The sequence below is a fragment of the Ursus americanus genome, chromosome 36, assembly GCF_024610735.1.
Source record: "Ursus americanus isolate L20-20 chromosome 36, mUrsAme1.1.p, whole genome shotgun sequence".
NCBI classification, from domain to species: Eukaryota; Metazoa; Chordata; class Mammalia; order Carnivora; family Ursidae; genus Ursus; species Ursus americanus.
The window spans coordinates 23,767,838-23,783,789 of NC_142162.1; the positions used below are offsets into that span (position 1 = coordinate 23,767,838).

General features: G+C 43.4%; 1 protein-coding gene and 1 non-coding gene across 4 annotated transcripts in view; both read left to right on the forward strand.

Moving 5' to 3' along the window:
• Positions 1 to 831: 831 nt before the first annotated feature.
• LOC123776528 (U6 spliceosomal RNA) lies at positions 832 to 938 on the forward strand. Its single transcript, XR_006775384.2, has one exon. It is a non-coding gene; the product is annotated as a U6 spliceosomal RNA (small nuclear RNA).
• A 6,336-nt stretch (positions 939 to 7,274) lies between these two features.
• The window catches only part of EIF2AK4 (eukaryotic translation initiation factor 2 alpha kinase 4), a 101,847-nt gene continuing 93,169 nt past the window's right edge, over positions 7,275 to 15,952 (forward strand). For all 3 annotated transcript variants that reach the window (XR_006783108.2, XM_045816216.2, XM_045816230.2), the window contains exon 1: positions 7,275 to 7,506. Coding sequence is in view for 2 of the 3 variants with exons in the window: in XM_045816216.2 (XP_045672172.2) it covers positions 7,363 to 7,506 (144 nt within the window). In the remaining variant the exon portion in view is untranslated. The remainder of the gene's footprint in view (positions 7,507 to 15,952) is intronic.

Here is a 15,952-nt window from a genome sequence, read left to right on the forward strand (position 1 = left end):
GGATTTAGGATAATTGCAAAGCCCAAAGTGGGGGGAGTGAAGAGGAGCTGGGGAGTGAAGGGTTTTATTTCTCCCTTCCTTCTTTCCTTTCTTCATTGAGGGTCTCCTCCTCCTCCTTCCTGTCCCCTACACCACATTCTCACATGCTCCTGTGTGGCCTCTCGCTAAAGGCAAAGAGAAGTGAAAAGCTGGAGAAATGGGAGTATTTTGCATTGGTAAGCCCGAGCAACAGCATGTTGAGGGAAGCTGGGTCCTTATGGCCCCCGGTTACCTATCTGGAACAAGAGGTTCTAATTTCAAAAGGCTATTTCTACGCCTAGATAAGACACAGATAATGCAGATTTATTACATAGCTATTATTAGCGTTCGACAATATCTTGTTCTCTTCTTCCAGATGCACAGAAGATTTTATCTCAGATGCCCTTGCAAGTGGGCAGGGTCATGTGACTATCATGACTAATGATATGTGGGCAAAAGTGACAAATCATTTCTGGGCTGTGGCAGCATAAAGCTGTTTGCGATTCTCAAGTCTCTCCCTGTCACTGCAATGGTGGAAGGCGCCTTGGGTTGAACTGGAAGAGCTGAAACATGGACTCAGAAGTAGACTATGTTTCTGAGTCACCATAGCAGATTGGGGTAGGAGGAGGGAAGGGAGGGAAGTCCTGGTGAGCTACCCAGACCCACAACAAATTTCGTATGAGCAAGAAATAAACCTTGATTGTACTAAACAACCAAGATTTTTGGAGCTGCTCATTATCACAGCATAAACTAGACTATCCTGCCAGATATAATTATAAAAACTGGGGCCTGTATATTTGAGAAAGCAGACTTGTTCTTGCTTTAGCAGCACATATACTAAAATTGGAACGATACAGAGAAGATTAGCATGGCCCCTGCGCAAGGATGACATGCACATTCATGAAGTGCCCCATATTTAAAAAAAAAGAAAGAAAGAAAGAAAGAAAGAAAGAAAGAAAGAAAGAAAGAAAGAAAGAAAGAAAGAAAGAACAGATTCGACTTCATTTCTGGGGAATGGAAGGTATTGAGTCAGGACTTTTAAAAATCTTTGTGTGTATTGGTAGTGGCAATAAAGATATCCTAGATCCTTGTAAAATAAAAATGGTGGCTGAGAATAAAGCTCTTTGAGTTGAATTCTAGGTCTTTTTCATATCCAAACACATATTGGCCTTAGGACACCTGTGTGACTCAGTTGGTTAAGTGTCTGCCTTTGGCTCAGGTCATGATCCCAGAATCCTGGGATCAGTCCTTCATCAGGCTCGCTGCTCAGTGGGGAGCCTGCCTATCCCTCTCCCTGCCACTCCCTCTGCTTGTGCTCACTCTCTCTCTCTGACAAAGTAAATAAATAAAATCTTTTTAAAAAACCATACTGGCCTCTGATAAATTTATGTCATGTAAATGGCTTTTTTGGAGAGTACTTAAGCTTAGTATAAGTGATAACCTATTTCTTTTTTTCCTAGAAACCAGATTGTCTCTTTACATTGGCAAACCTACCAACTCCCTCAAGGTAAAAGGTTCTAGTATAGCAGGGGGCAAAGGGGACAGCGTGAACGCTGGAGTCAGTGGGACCTGGGTTTGCATGCCTGCTCCACCATTTCCATTTGCAACACTGTGCAGTCACACGACCTCTCTTAGTTTCCTCCTCTACCAAATAGGGATAAAAATGCCTGTTTGGAGGGCATCTGGCTGGCTCAGTTGGTAGAACATGTGAGTCTTGATCTCCAGGTGTATAGGGATTTACTTCAAAAAAAAGATGTCTGGGTTACCTGGGTGGTTCCGTTGGTTAAGCGTCTGCCATCAGCTCAGGTCATGATCCCAGGGTCCTGGAATCAAGCCCCACATCAGGCTCCCTGCTCAGGCTCCCTGCTAGGCTGGGAATCTGCCTCTCCCTCGGCCACTCCCCCAGCTTATGCTCTCTCTCTCTCTGTCAAAGAAATAAATAAAATCGTTAAAAAAATAATAAAATAATAAAAAATACCTATTTTGTAAGGTTATTTTGAGGACAATAACATATTGAAGTAATGAAAACTTCTAATAGTGGGCCTCAGTTGGTTAAGCATCTGCCTTCGGCTTAGGTCATGATCCCAGTGTCCTAGAATGGAGTCCTGCGTGGGGCTCCCTGCTCAGCAGGGAATCTGCTTCTCCCTCTGCCTCTCCCCCTACCTCTCAAATAAATAAATAAATAAAATCTTTGAAAAAAAGAAAAGAAAAAAGAAAACCTCTAACAGTACCTGGCACATTGTAGGAAATCAATAAAAAGTAACTGTATAAGATCCATTTCTGTTTATTTACACTTAAAGAAAACAAACATCAAAGTGGAAAAACAAGCCTTGTATTTCAAAAAAATGTGTAAGAACTACTTAATTTGCCATTAGCAAAGGACAATATGGTTTTTGGAAAATTTTACTTGAAGATTTAGAAGTCCAGAATTTGGCTTTTACATTATTGGGTTCAATATGTTTACTTTGTGGTTCTTAGTTTTACTAAGTTTTTACTAAGAACTAAGTTACCATCAAAGCAATAATCTGTTTAAAAGATACTAACATAATCTTCCCATGTATTCCAAATTATCTCAATATGTGGATTGGGATATAGTTTCCTTCTGATATGAATCTATGAATATACGTCCTTTTTCAGTTTCCCAATTTGTAATAGTCTTTGCACCTACGAATTGCTATAAAATTCAACAAGAATATTTAGGAGGTACAAGGTTTAATATTCCCCTCCCCCAGGGACCCTCAATAGTCTTTTTTTTTTTTTAAGATTTTATTTATTCATTTGACAGAGACACAGCAAGAGAGGGAACACAAGCAGGGGGAGTGGGAGAGGGAGAAGTAGGCTTCCCACTGAGCAGGGAGCCTGATGTGGGGCTTAATCCCAGGACCCTGGGATCATGACCTGAACCAAGGGCAGATGCTTAATGACTGAGCCACCCAAGCATACCCTCAATAGTCTCAACATACGAGGACATAAACATAGTGGTCATAAAACAACCTGACTAGTTTTTTAATAGCAAATATGCCAAAATTAAAATACCACGAGTATGATCACCTTTAAAGGAATCACTTTGGGAAGCTGTTTAGCTGTTGAAGAATATCATGATTCCTCAACATCTTTTTGTGACTCCAACATTTTTTGTGACTTCAGAAGCTGGTACATTCTTTTCCATATCCCTGATCATAATAAATATATCCTTTAAGAATAAATTTGATTTTTTTTTTCTGCAAAGAGTCAAAAGTTACTTAGGACCAATTCTGATGAATTAAGTGATCAAGATAGTAATATCTTCTTTGCTAAAAGATGAAATATGACTATAAGACACTATTACTCATAGTCTGACTTGGAATTAATGGCATAACTTTGGAATAAAAGTATAAACTTATTCCAGAATTTAAAGGACAAGATTCATTTGGGTATGTAAATACACTCAGATACCCACTGTGTGCTGCAAAAGCCATTAAGTACTTTTTATTTCATACTTTCTTAAGCAGCAGAAGCTACTTTACCTCTCCTGCTTCTGGCTGCCAGGCCACAAAGCAGTAAGAACACACCAGTGCCTTTATTTCCTAGATGGAAAGGAGAAAGAAGGCAGAGCAGAAAAGGTATTCAAAGAAGTAATGGCTGAGAAATTCCTGTATTTAGCAAAAATCTAGAGATTTGAGAAGTTGAGTGACTTCTTCATAGGACAAATCCAACGAAATCCACACAAGACAAATCCTAGTCCTAGTCAAACTTCCAGACACACACACACACACACACACACACACACACACACACACACACACACAATCCTGAAAGCAGCCAAAGAGAAATACCACATTACGGGTAGGGTAAAAACAATGTGAATGATAGCAAATTTCTCATTGAAACCATGTGAGCCAGAAGGAAGTGGCAAAACAGTTTTCACGTGCTGAAGGAAAAAACTGTTGACCCAGAACTCTCCATCCAGGGAAAATAACCTTCAGGAATGAAGGGAAAGGGGACTGTGGTTTTTGAGATTTGGAGTACAACAGCCAATCTGGGAGTTTTTCCTTGGGAAGTTGAGAGTAAACAGTAAGATCAGGAGAAATAATTTGGGGAAGCAGGGAGTACATGGGGGAGTAGAGACTCTTCCTTGGGGAACTGATCTAAGGGTTTAGAGAGGGCTTAGAGAATCAGACAATCTTCGGGTATCTCGAGAAGTTCTTTGTAAACCCCACTTACACAATGATACTCTTATCAGCCTGGATCCTCCAAGGGCTCAGAGATTATCTCCTAGGGGCCACTTAAGGGCCAGTCTTTGCAAGGTACGGAGTTTGTACAAGCCTGCTGAGCTGACCCTTTATTTGACATAGAGCAACCAAGTGCAATGTCTGGACTTTGTCTGGATCTTGATTTGAAAAAAGCCACTGTAAGACAAAGCAAAACAACAACTTTTGTCTTTCAACAGTTTATTAAGGTATAATTGACATACAATAAATTGCATATACGCAAATTGTACTGTTTGATTAATTTTGATATATGCTGCATACACCTGTAAAACCATCATGACAATCATTCCAATTTTAGTATATGTGCTACCAAAAGAGCATACCATCAGCACAATCAAAATTATGATCATATTCTTCAGCCCCAAGAGTTTCTTCTTGTCCCTCTGGAATCCCTCCCTCTGGCCTATCCCTGTTCTCCCTATCCCAACTGATCACTTATCTTCTATTACTAAGTTTGTGTCTTTTAGAATTGTATATAAGTGGAATAACATAAAAAAGTAAATGGGGGGGTGCCTGGGTGGCTCAGTCTAGTACATAATAATAATATATCTATTTTTTATAGAAAAAAATGATGTTTGAGATTCTTTGAGATTCACTCCTACAGAGGTGGGGTGGAGGGTGAGAAATGAAATAAGACTGGCAAGATATCTATAACTGCTGAAGCTGGGTAATAAGTACAGGAGGGTTTATTTATTTTTATTTATTTATTTGTTTATTTTTAAGTAGGCTCCACACCCAGTGTGGGCCTTGAACGCACTACCCTGAGATCCAGAGTCAGATGCTCTACTGACTGAGCCACCCAGGCACCCCAAGTACAGGAAGGTTTATTATAATATTTCTTCTACTTTGACATATGTTTCAAATTTTCTGTAATTAGAGTGTTTAAATAAAAGACCAAGGGAGAACTTGAAGGATTTTAAAGATTGGAGTGAGATCGTATTTGTGATTTAGTAACATTACTCTGGCTGCAGTATGAAAAATGGCTTCAAGTGGGTCAAGAATGAAGACAGTGACTGTTTTTTGAGCTGTTAAGGTCATCCAGGGAAGAGATGATTGTGGCGTGAAGTAAGTTAGTGGTAATGGGATGGAGTGAAGTGGATAGATTGAAGAAATGGACTACCTGAATCTGAAAGTTGGGAGAAAGGAATCCAGAATACCACTTCATTGGCTTGGGCCAAAGTGGGCAGGGTGGCACCATTGACCTAGATAGAGATCACTGGAAAATGAACAGGTCCCAGTGGAAGAAAGAAGACGGTTTGAAGAGGCCTTCGGTCAAACTAGTGCGTTGGTGTTATCATAGTATCTGGGCCAGATATCTCTGTTATCTGGGACAGCACTGAGTGAATAGATGACAGCAAGATACTTAAATAATCATTATTTAGCAAACGGTATAGGGGTAGAAAAGGTAGATAAAGGAAATGTCACTTGAAAAATATGCTTGGAGGGAAAAAAAAAAAAAGAAAAATATGCTTGGAGGGCACCTGGGTGGCTCAGCGGGTTAACCATCTGCCTTCAGCTCAGGTCTTAATCGCAGGGTCCTGGGATGGAGTCTCACATCAGGCTCTCTGCTCAGCAGGAAGCCTGCCTCTCCCTCTCCCTCTACTCACCCCCCCTCCTCCCGCCATGCGCGCGCGCTCTCTCTCTCAAATATCTTTATTTAAAAAAGGAAAGAAAAGAAAAGAAAAGAAAAATATGCTTGGAGGCAGGATTATAACAGAAAAACCTCCTAAATTCACATTAAGTAAACCGGGCATGGAACATAATTCTCTTCATCTAACTGTAGTGTTACGCGATTTCTTCTCCTTCAGTGCCTGCGGGTCTTGGACAAAACACTTTGACGAATGTAGAGTGGTGGGCAGCCAAGCAAAGTTTACTGAAGGATAGTAAAGTTTATCGAGCGATAGTACAAAGCTCCCCAAGAGAGAGGGGACCAGAGAAGGTTGCCAATTTGGCTTTTAGATCTAGGGGTTTCTATGGGCTTGTGGGCAGGCTGTTTTAATCTGATTAACCCTCCCCGCACCTGTCACCCAATCAGGTTTTTGTCATCTACCTATCACATGGGAAAGGGTGGAGGGCTCCTTCCAGGGTGGTGTAAGATCCTTTTAAGGGTGGTTTCCTCCTAGGGAGGGGGGCTCCCTTGTCCCTGCCTGCTTTTCTTCTAACTATGCTTCATTAGTAGCTCGTAAAGAGGGGGGAAGGAAATACATTTTTCGGTTGAAATTGCAAGGTGACAATGGAGATTCTAATTTTTAAAAGAAGATTTTATTTATTAGAGAGAGAGCAAGAGCTGTGCGAGGGGCAGAGGGAAAGGCCAACTCCCCGCTGGGCAGGGAGCCCAAAGTGGGGCCGGATCTCCGGGCTTCCGGATCATGACCCCAACGGAAGACAGAAGCTCAACCGAGCCTCCCCCGCGCCCCAGAAAATGGATTTCTGAGTGGGAATGTGCGGAAAAAGGGCGGGGGGGGGTGAAGTAAAGGTCATAATCTTTACTCCTAGTAGTCTTTTTAAAAATTTTTATTTATGTATTTGACAGAGAGAGACAGCCAGCGAGAGAGGGAACACAAGCAGGGGGAATGGGAGAGGAAGAAGCAGGCTCCCAGCAGAGGAGGGAGCCTACTCCTAGTAGTCTTGTGGCAAGGATCAAGGTTAGACCCTAAGTGACTTGAAAACCTATCAAAGTCTGCCCTTTGAGTTTCCTCTTACTATCTGTGCTGGGGTAAAGAGGTTCCGGGCATTTCGTGAAACATCTGGCATTATCATTCCGTTCTGAGTAATTTAATTTCCCACGTTCCTGCAGATTTCTCTGCTCTAGCTCTCCCGCAATTAGTAAGCAAAGCCATACCGCGGCCTCATTCCCTTGCTTCCGCGACCCAGGTCCTCCCGCCGCTGAACCCAATTCTGGGCGCTCCGCTCCGCCCCCGGGCCCGCCCCCGACGCGCAGCCCCGCCCCGGCGCGCAGCCCCCACCCACGGACCTGCCCCCGGCGCGGAGCCCCGCCCACGGGCCAGTCTGGTGAGCGGAGCCCAGCCCCGGAGCCCGCCGGTTGCCCACCGTCGCCACCGCAAGGCCGCCCGGCCTGGGCCTCCGCGTCGCCATGGCTGGGGGCCGTGGGGCCCCCGGGCGCGGCCGGGACGAGCCGCCGGAGAGCTACCCGCAGCGGCAGGAGCATGAGCTGCAGGCTCTGGAGGCCATCTACGGCGCCGACTTCCAGGACCTGCGACCGGACGCGTGCAAATCGGTAGGAACGTGGCTGGTCCGGGCGGTGCTGGGGTGTTGCGGCCCAGTCTTTTCTATGCGCGACTTCCCCTGGCCCGACCCGGCCTTGCAGACGCCGAGCTCCCGGCCCCTTTTACGGTCCTTAAGTCCTTTAGTCCCTCCCGATTCCACCCACGCTTACGTTTTGTCCTTGCACCCGCTCGGCGGGGGCTCCAGAACCCCCACCTGGGCCGAATTCTCTCCGCAGCCTTTTCTCCAGGTCGGCTCCTCTGCCTTCCCTAACAGTTCTCATTTCCACTGGCACCGGTAACCTCCCTGCCTCCTTCCAGCCTTGCCCTTAGTCCCCGCCGGCTGAAAGCCCTTGAGTTTGATGCCACAGTGCATCATAGAGATCCATTCCAACTTTGTTCCGGCAACGCTTCGGGGGCGCTTGCACACACCTTACTGATCCCCCGCCTTCCCCCGCATCACTGTTCCTGCAAGTCTCACCCTCCGTGGTGTTCAAAACCATAAACCATGTAAACCACGCTGTACTCCCCAGGCGTCCTGTTTTCCGGCTTGGAGGAACTTCCTTGAAGGCACTTAGAGAGTACAGAAGACATTCATGTTACCCCTAATGGAGGAGTGCGCCGAGTTTAGACCTTTTAAATGACATTTGGTTTAAAATACTATTTTCCCTATTGTCTGGGAGTAAAGGCTCATTCTAAGCAGCTGACACTGACGGTTTCTCCCCCATCTTTGAAAAATTATCTCTGAATAGTATCATTTAAAAGGTAGTCTCTTCCTTCACCTGCCTGGCATTCCTGCATTTCACATCTGCCTGTATCCAGGATTTCCTCAACAGATAGGATTTTCTGCAGCTGTTGGAGCAGAACGTTTTGCCTCTCACTCAAAGTGCTTCTTCCTTCATGAAATATTTATTGTCAGGAACAGGGTCCGGGGCAAAACACATCAAAGCTCTTGCCCTCAGGGAGCTTACTTCTCTAGTGCTCAATTTCAAGGTTTTTTTTTTTTTTTTAAAGATTTTATTTATTTATTTGACAGAGACAGCCAGCGAGAGAGGGAACACAAGCAGGGGGAGTGGGAGAGGAAGAAGCAGGCTCCCAGCAGAGGAGCCTGATGTGGGGCTCGATCCCGGAACACCAGGATCACGTCCTGAGCCGAAGGCAGACGCTCAACGACTGCGCCACCCAGGCGCCCCTGTTTGTTTTTAACCTTGCTAATAAAATTGTAAATCTCCCCCTTATACATCCTTACACTAAAATAATGTAACATTCTGGTGATCTGGTAACTTCTGTCTTTCCAAACATTGAGAACCAGGAAGTAGGCCCATTAAGCAGCCAAAATGGGAGTCACAAAGTGTACCCATGGACTCAAGGCAAAGTCTGTAAGACCCCCTTCAGAGCCACTTTTTAAAATATATATATATTTTATTTTATTTATGAGAGAGAGAGTACAAGCAGGGGGAGCTGGAGAAGCAGGCTCCCAGCTGAGCAGAGAGCCCATCTTGAGGCTGGATCCCAGAACCCCATCATGACCTGAGTGGAAGACAGATGTTTAACCGGCTGAGCCCCCAGGCGCCCAGAGCCACTTTTATTTACTTTATACATGGTTAGTTATCTAGTTCTAAGGCTACAAAAGAAAGGAGAAAGGAGCTGCTGTAGGTAGGGATATCAGTAATCTCAGAATTTGCAGTTGGTGACCTTTCTAACACAGAAGATTGACAAAAGCAAACAAAAACTGTAACAAGCAGGCAGAAGAATTCAAATAGCTGTCTGTGGTTCCCCGCACAGGGTGAATAGCCTACACACTTTCATAGGCCTCACAGGCAAATAACTGCTGGCCATTAACAATGAAATCAGAGTGCATCATTCAGCAAGTACTTATTATCACCTGTGTGCCCGTCTTCAGGGAAAGAGGAGGCAGGTCCACAATCCTGTATCCAAAACCCTAGAGACCTGTCGGGTTTCAACATTCAGAAGTGATTGTGTCCACGTTCATGTGTACACATTCCGTGCCTTACCTAACACCCCACTTGGTATGGGGGTAGTGGGGGAAGCATCCAAAATTAAACACAATGAAACAAATATTCACATGACTGGGATAAATAAAGGCTATTAATAGCCTCTTGTCAGGTCAGGCCAAATTTGCTGCCAATAAATTCAGGTTAGAATTTATTGACCTGAGTAAACTTCAGGTTTCTTTGACTTCTTTTGGGGGATGTGTTAGAATGTAGGTTTCAGAGGTTTCAGTTTACTAGCATATGTAAAATCATTTATAAATAAGCGTTTTGGGAATGAATGCTAATAATTATTCTACATACTAAAAAAGTTTGGACACCACTAGGTTAAAATACAATTTACTCTTGAGTTATATATATATATATATATATATTATTAATTATCTTGGCTTATTTTCCATGTTGGCAAAGGGGCTGTTAATTTATAATCTGTTCCAAAGTTCCCTCCCAAAACCTTGCGGCTTCTGTCTCTGGGCCCACCAGTAGTGTATGAGAGCCCTTGTTTTCCTACATCTTCACCAGCGCTGTAAACAGCAGGCTCTTTCATCTTTGCCACACATGAATGAAACACCTTTCCCCACTATATTGTCTATTCCCCCCCCCCCCCCCGCTCCTGCAGTAATCTCTATGCCCAACATGGGGCTCAAGGTCAACGACCCTGAGATCAAGAGTAGCGTGCTCCACTGACTGAGTTAGCCAGGCGTCCCATGTATTGTCTGTTTTCTTAGTCATTTGTCAGTTATTTTATGTTAAAAAAGTTAGCATTTTGGGTCATATGTTGCAAATGCTTTTCCCTATTTAACCATGTGCATTTTGATATTTATGTAATTTATGCAGTTAAAAAAACTTTAACATAGTTAAAATGACTTTTTTTGTTTTATAGTGCCCCCTTTTTTTCCTAGAAAAGATTTCCCTACTCCAGTGTTACTAAAAAATGAAGTCTTCGAGGTTTTCTTTTAATTCTTTCATGACTTTGTTTTCAAACTTTCTTTCTTTCTTTTTTTTTTTTTAAAGATTTTATTTACTTCTTCATCAGAGAGAGAGAGACAGAGAGCGAGCGAGTGCACAAGCTGGGAGAGAGGCAGGCAGAGGGAGAAGCAGGCTTCCCGCTGAGCAAGGAGCCTGATGTGGGACCCCATCCGAGGACCCTTGGATCATGACCTGAGCTGAAGGCAGACTCACTGAACCACCCAGACATCCCTCAGACTTTGATCAAATAAATACAGAAATAGCTTTTTAACAAAAATTCTTAGCTCCATCTGAGTATGCATCTAGGCTGCCTTCTTCCACCCCCAACTAGCCAGTTAGACTAACACAAATGAATGTTTTCAATTTTTCCCACTATTTTTTTTTAAAGATTTTATTTATTTATTTGACAGAGATAGAGACAGCCAGCGAGAGAGGGAACACAAGCAGGGGGAGTGGGAGAGGAAGAAGCAGGCTCATAGCGGAGGAGCCTGATGTGGGGCTCGATCCCAGAACGCCGGGATCACGCCCTGAGCCGAAGGCAGACGCTTAACCGCTGTGCCACCCAGGCGCCCCAATTTTTCCCACTATTAATTTGAAACACCACCTTTACATTATATGAAACCATCCTAGCTTCATAAGGACAGGGTCCATGTGTTTTTGTTCATACCTACATATCCCGTGCGTGGTAAAAAGCTCTCAAGACTTTTCTTTGCATGAAATAATTCCCGAGTCTGTTTAGATCTATCATTGACTCTTTACGCCATTATGAATCTGTTTAAGCGCGACCACCACATTGCTTTAATTCTGATAGATTTATAACAACCCTTATTCAGTATTCAGTGTGGTTATCATTTATTTACTTTATAGAATTTTCCTGACTAGTTTCACTGTAGTTTTTCCATATGAACTTTAGAATCAGCTTGCCTGATTCAAAAACTTACGGCGGCATTCTTCATGGAATAAAATTGCATATATTTAATTTGGGGAGAATTCAGATTCTGAATATTTTCATGTTCATTTATTTTTTTATTGAAGTATAATTGACACACAATGTTACATTAGTTTCAAGTGTACAGCAGTGTTTCTATACTTCTGTGCATTATGCCCTGTTCACTACAAGTGTAGCTACTGTTACCATATAACCTACTAGAATACCATCGACTATATTCCCTCTGCTGTACTTTTTTTTTTTTTTTTAAGTAGGCTCCACGCCCAGCATGGAGCCCAACCTGGGGCTTGAACTCACAGCCCTGAGATCAAGACCTGAGCTGAGATCAAGAGTTGTACACTTAACAGACTAACCCAGCCCCCCCAATGTACTTTTGATACTCTTATTCCTTTATTCCTTCCATACCTGGAAGCCTGTATCTCCTACTTCCTCTCTCTCAGTCTGTCCATCTCCCCCCTTCCCTTCACTCAGTTTGTTCTCTGTATTTAGGAGTCTGTTTCTGCTTTTTGTTTGCTTATTGTGTTCTTTGTTTTTTAGATTCCATGTACAAGTCAAGTCATGGTTTTTGTCTTTCTCTGTCAGACTTATTTCACTGAGCATAATACCCTCTCGGTCAACCATGTTGTCACAAATAGATAAAATCTTTCTTTTTTAAAATTTTATTTATTTATTTGACACAGAGAGAGGGAGAGAGAGAGAGAGAGCGTGAGCCCAAGCAGGGGGAGTGGCAGGCAGAGGGAGAAGCAGGCTCCCCGCTGAGCAGGGAGCCCGATGTGGGGCTCAATCCCAGGCATCATGATCTGAGCCAAAGGCAGACGCTTAACTGACTGAGCCACCCAGGTGCCCTTAAGACTTTATTTTTTTGAGTGATCTCTGTACCCAACGTGGGGCTTGAACTCACAACCCCAAGATCAAGAGCTCCATGCTCCACTGACTGAGCCAGCCCGGTGCCCCTGTGCAAAAGCTTTTTATTTTGATATCCCAGTAGTTTATTTTTGCTTTTGTTTCCCTTGCCTGAGGAGACACAGCTAGAAATATGCTGCTAAGGGGCGCCTGGGTGGCACAGCGGTTAAGCCTCTGCCTTCAGCTCAGGGTGTGATCCCGGCGTTATGGGATCGAGCCCCGCATCAGGCTCCTCCGCTGGGAGCTTGCTTCTTCCTCTCCCACTCCCCCTGCTTGTGTTCCCTCTCTCGCTGGCTGTCTCTATCTCTGTCGAATAAATAAATAAAATCTTAAAAAAAAAAAAAAAGAAAAAAAAATGCTGCTAAGGCCTATGTCAAAGCAATCACTGTCTATGTTTTCTTCTAAGCGGTTGATGGTTTCACATCTCACATTTAAGTCTTTAATCCGTTTTCACATATGTTTAAAATGGAGCTGTAGTTTACTAAATTCTAACATTGTTCAAAAATTCTCTCTAACCAGACAGATAGGCAAATACTTAAGAGAGAAGGTGAATGAACTTGGTGATTTTTACAGTCAGTTATAGAAAATACTCATTTTTAGGGGCACCTGGGTGGCTCAGTCGTTAAGCGTCTGGCTTTGGCTCAGAGCGTGATTCCAGCGGTCTGGGGTCGAGCCCCACATCAGGCTCCTCTGCTGGGAGCCTGCTTCTTCCTCTCCCACTCCCCCTGCTTGTGTTCCTTCTCTCGCTGGCTGTCTCTCTCTCTGTCAAATAAATAAATAAAATCGTAAAAAAAAAGAAAAAAAAAGATTCTCTCCCTCCCTCCCTCTCCCTTTGCTCTTCCCTCTGCTCATGCTCTTTCTCTCTCAAACGAATAAATAGATAAAATCTTAAAAAAAATACTCATTTTTAGAAAAGGAGATATGGGGGAAATCAGCGATTAAGGCATTTAACATAAAATCAGAGAAAGACAAATACTGTATAATCCCTCTTACATGTAGAATCTAAAAATATTTAAAAATTTTAAAATAAGCCAAGCTCATAGATGCAGAGAACAGATTGGTGTTTGCTTGGAGGGCGGAGGGGAGAATGGGTGAACTGTTTTTTGTTGTGTGGTTTGTTTTTTTTTTTAGGTTTAAACATTTGTTACTTAATTTCCTTTTTCTGTGCTTTTACTGTCATTTTTATTTTTGACTTCTTTGCAGACTTAAAACCAGAAACTTGCCCAGATTATCTTGCACATGTTACTTTATTTCTAGATTTGTTCTATTTTCACACAGAATAGTTTCTCTCCACTTTACAGAATATGAGATCTAAAGTGTGTGAGAAGGAGGCCACATTGAGCCAAGTCTGGCCATCGAAATTTAAGGAGGATGTGATTAGCAGAATCCTAGGTAACAGTTCTACTAGGCCAACCACCTGAAAGTGATTTGAATCATGTAACTTTTTATATATGTATAATTGTAGTAAAAAACACATACCACAGAATTTACCATCTTAACCATTTCCTAGAGTACAGTTCGGTAGTGTTAAGCATATTTATGTTGTGTAGAAAATTGTGTTAGTAGTTTTAATTTCCCAGATGTCGTCCTCATCTGCTGCTTATCTTGTAATGCAGTGATTTTTTTTTTTAAGATTTTATTTATTTATTTGACAGAGAGACAGCCAGAGAGGGAGGGAACACAGCAGTGGGAGTGGGAGAGGAAGAAGCAGGCTCATAGCGGAGGAGCCTGATGTGGGGCTCGATCCCATAACACTGGGATCACGCCCTGAGCCAAAGGCAGACACTTAACGACTGAGCCACCCAGGTGCCCCTCCAGTGAATTTTTTAAAAAGATTTATTTATTTGAGAGAGAGAATGAGCACACAGAGGCAGAGGAAGAGGGAAAAGCGGACTCCCCATCGAACAGGGAGCCTGACTCAATCCCAGAATCCCAGAATCCTGACCTGAGCTGAAGGCAGACGCTTAACCCACTGAGCCACCCAGGCAGCGCCAATCCATGAAATTTAATCATGGGCTGCCATTAACCCTCATGCTTCAGCCTTGGAAGCAAAAGGTTTGCTGCTATGTGACATCACTAACAAAATTCTCAATTTTTAGTAGTTCTATTTTTTACTCCAGTTCTCTTAAGAGAAACAGGCACATTCTTAATCCAGTTTATTTTGTTGGGCCTGGTTAGGAAGTGTCCAGAGAAAAGCAGGTTCAGACTGAACAGCAGGCTTGTCTGACATCCCTGGCCTGGGTCTCCTCTGGGAGGCATGCACTGGGCTGGGAAGGCATCCTCAAGGTCAGTGTTCTAATCCTTTGGGGTATTTTAATATCCTTGGGTTTTGTTTCTTTTTTTTTTTTTTAAGATTTTATTTATTTATTCGACAGAGATAGAGACAGCCAGCGACAGAGGGAACACAAGCAGGGGGAGTGGGAGAGGAAGAAGCACGCTCATAGCGGAGGAGCCTGATGTGGGGCTCGATCCCGTAACGCCGGGATCACGCCCTGAGCCGAAGGCAGACGCTTAACGACTGCGCCACCCAGGCACCCCTGGGTTTTGTTTCTTAAAGATTCAGCTAATGTTCGTTTCAGTGAGTCCAAATGAGCATTAGCTCTCTTTTTATTTATTTTTATTTTAATTTTTTAAAATTTTACTTATTTATTTGAGATGGAGTGAGCGAGAGAGCAGGCACAGGGGAGCAGAGGCAGAGGGAGAAGCAGGCTCCTGCTGAGCAGGGAGCCTGATGCGGGGCTTGATCCCAGGACCCCGGGATTATGACCTGAGCCGAAGGCAGAGGCTCAACCATCAGAGCCACCCAGGTGCCCCTCTCTTACTTTTTAGAATTGAGTTTACGTCACTTTTCCCCCTTTTTATGTCTGAGGAGTGGTTTGGCTGTTTTATTACAGTCCAGGGGAGTATCCAGCTTCCTGTCCCCAAGATGGAGCGCGTGCACGGCGCGTCTTCCTGTCGTAGTCTGTGACCTCACCGTTACCCCTCCTTACGCTGCTTCCAGGTCACTTGCATTTCAGTCTTCAACACAAATTGGTTTTTTAATGTATATTTTGTAGTTTGTATATTTTGTGTCTGATACATTCTGCATTGTGTTTTCCTCTCCTTTAGTGCTCCCAAAATTTTTTTGGTTCGCCCTTACTCTGTAAATACTTGAATTCCAGGAATTCAGTATTTCCTTATACAGATTAAGTCAAAGAATTTTATCAGCACCATTCTAAAATGCATGAAGGAGGCCCTACCCCCCCCACTCCCCAGCACATCCTGGTTGTTATCATTTTTTAATCAAGTCCTGTTCAGCTCCAGGACCCCTTGAATTCCCTAATGTGAGCTCATGTGCGGAATCCTGCATAAAAGCCTCTTCTTATGTTGAAACACCCCTCAGTTCGCTCAAGGAAAGCCTGGCAAATATTCTGCTCTTACCTCTAAAGTCATTGTTTCCTGACTTTTTTTTTTTTCCCCTTTTTTTCTCTCAATGTGCCTGTATTGGTTAGTATTGTGTTTGGCTACATATTATAGAAAACTTAACAAAGTTTGTTTTCCTGCATGCAGAAGTCAGGGGTCTAGGGCTTTTTCTAAATTGTTTCACCTTTCTTAATGTGCCCCTCATGGTCCAAAATGGCTGTCTGA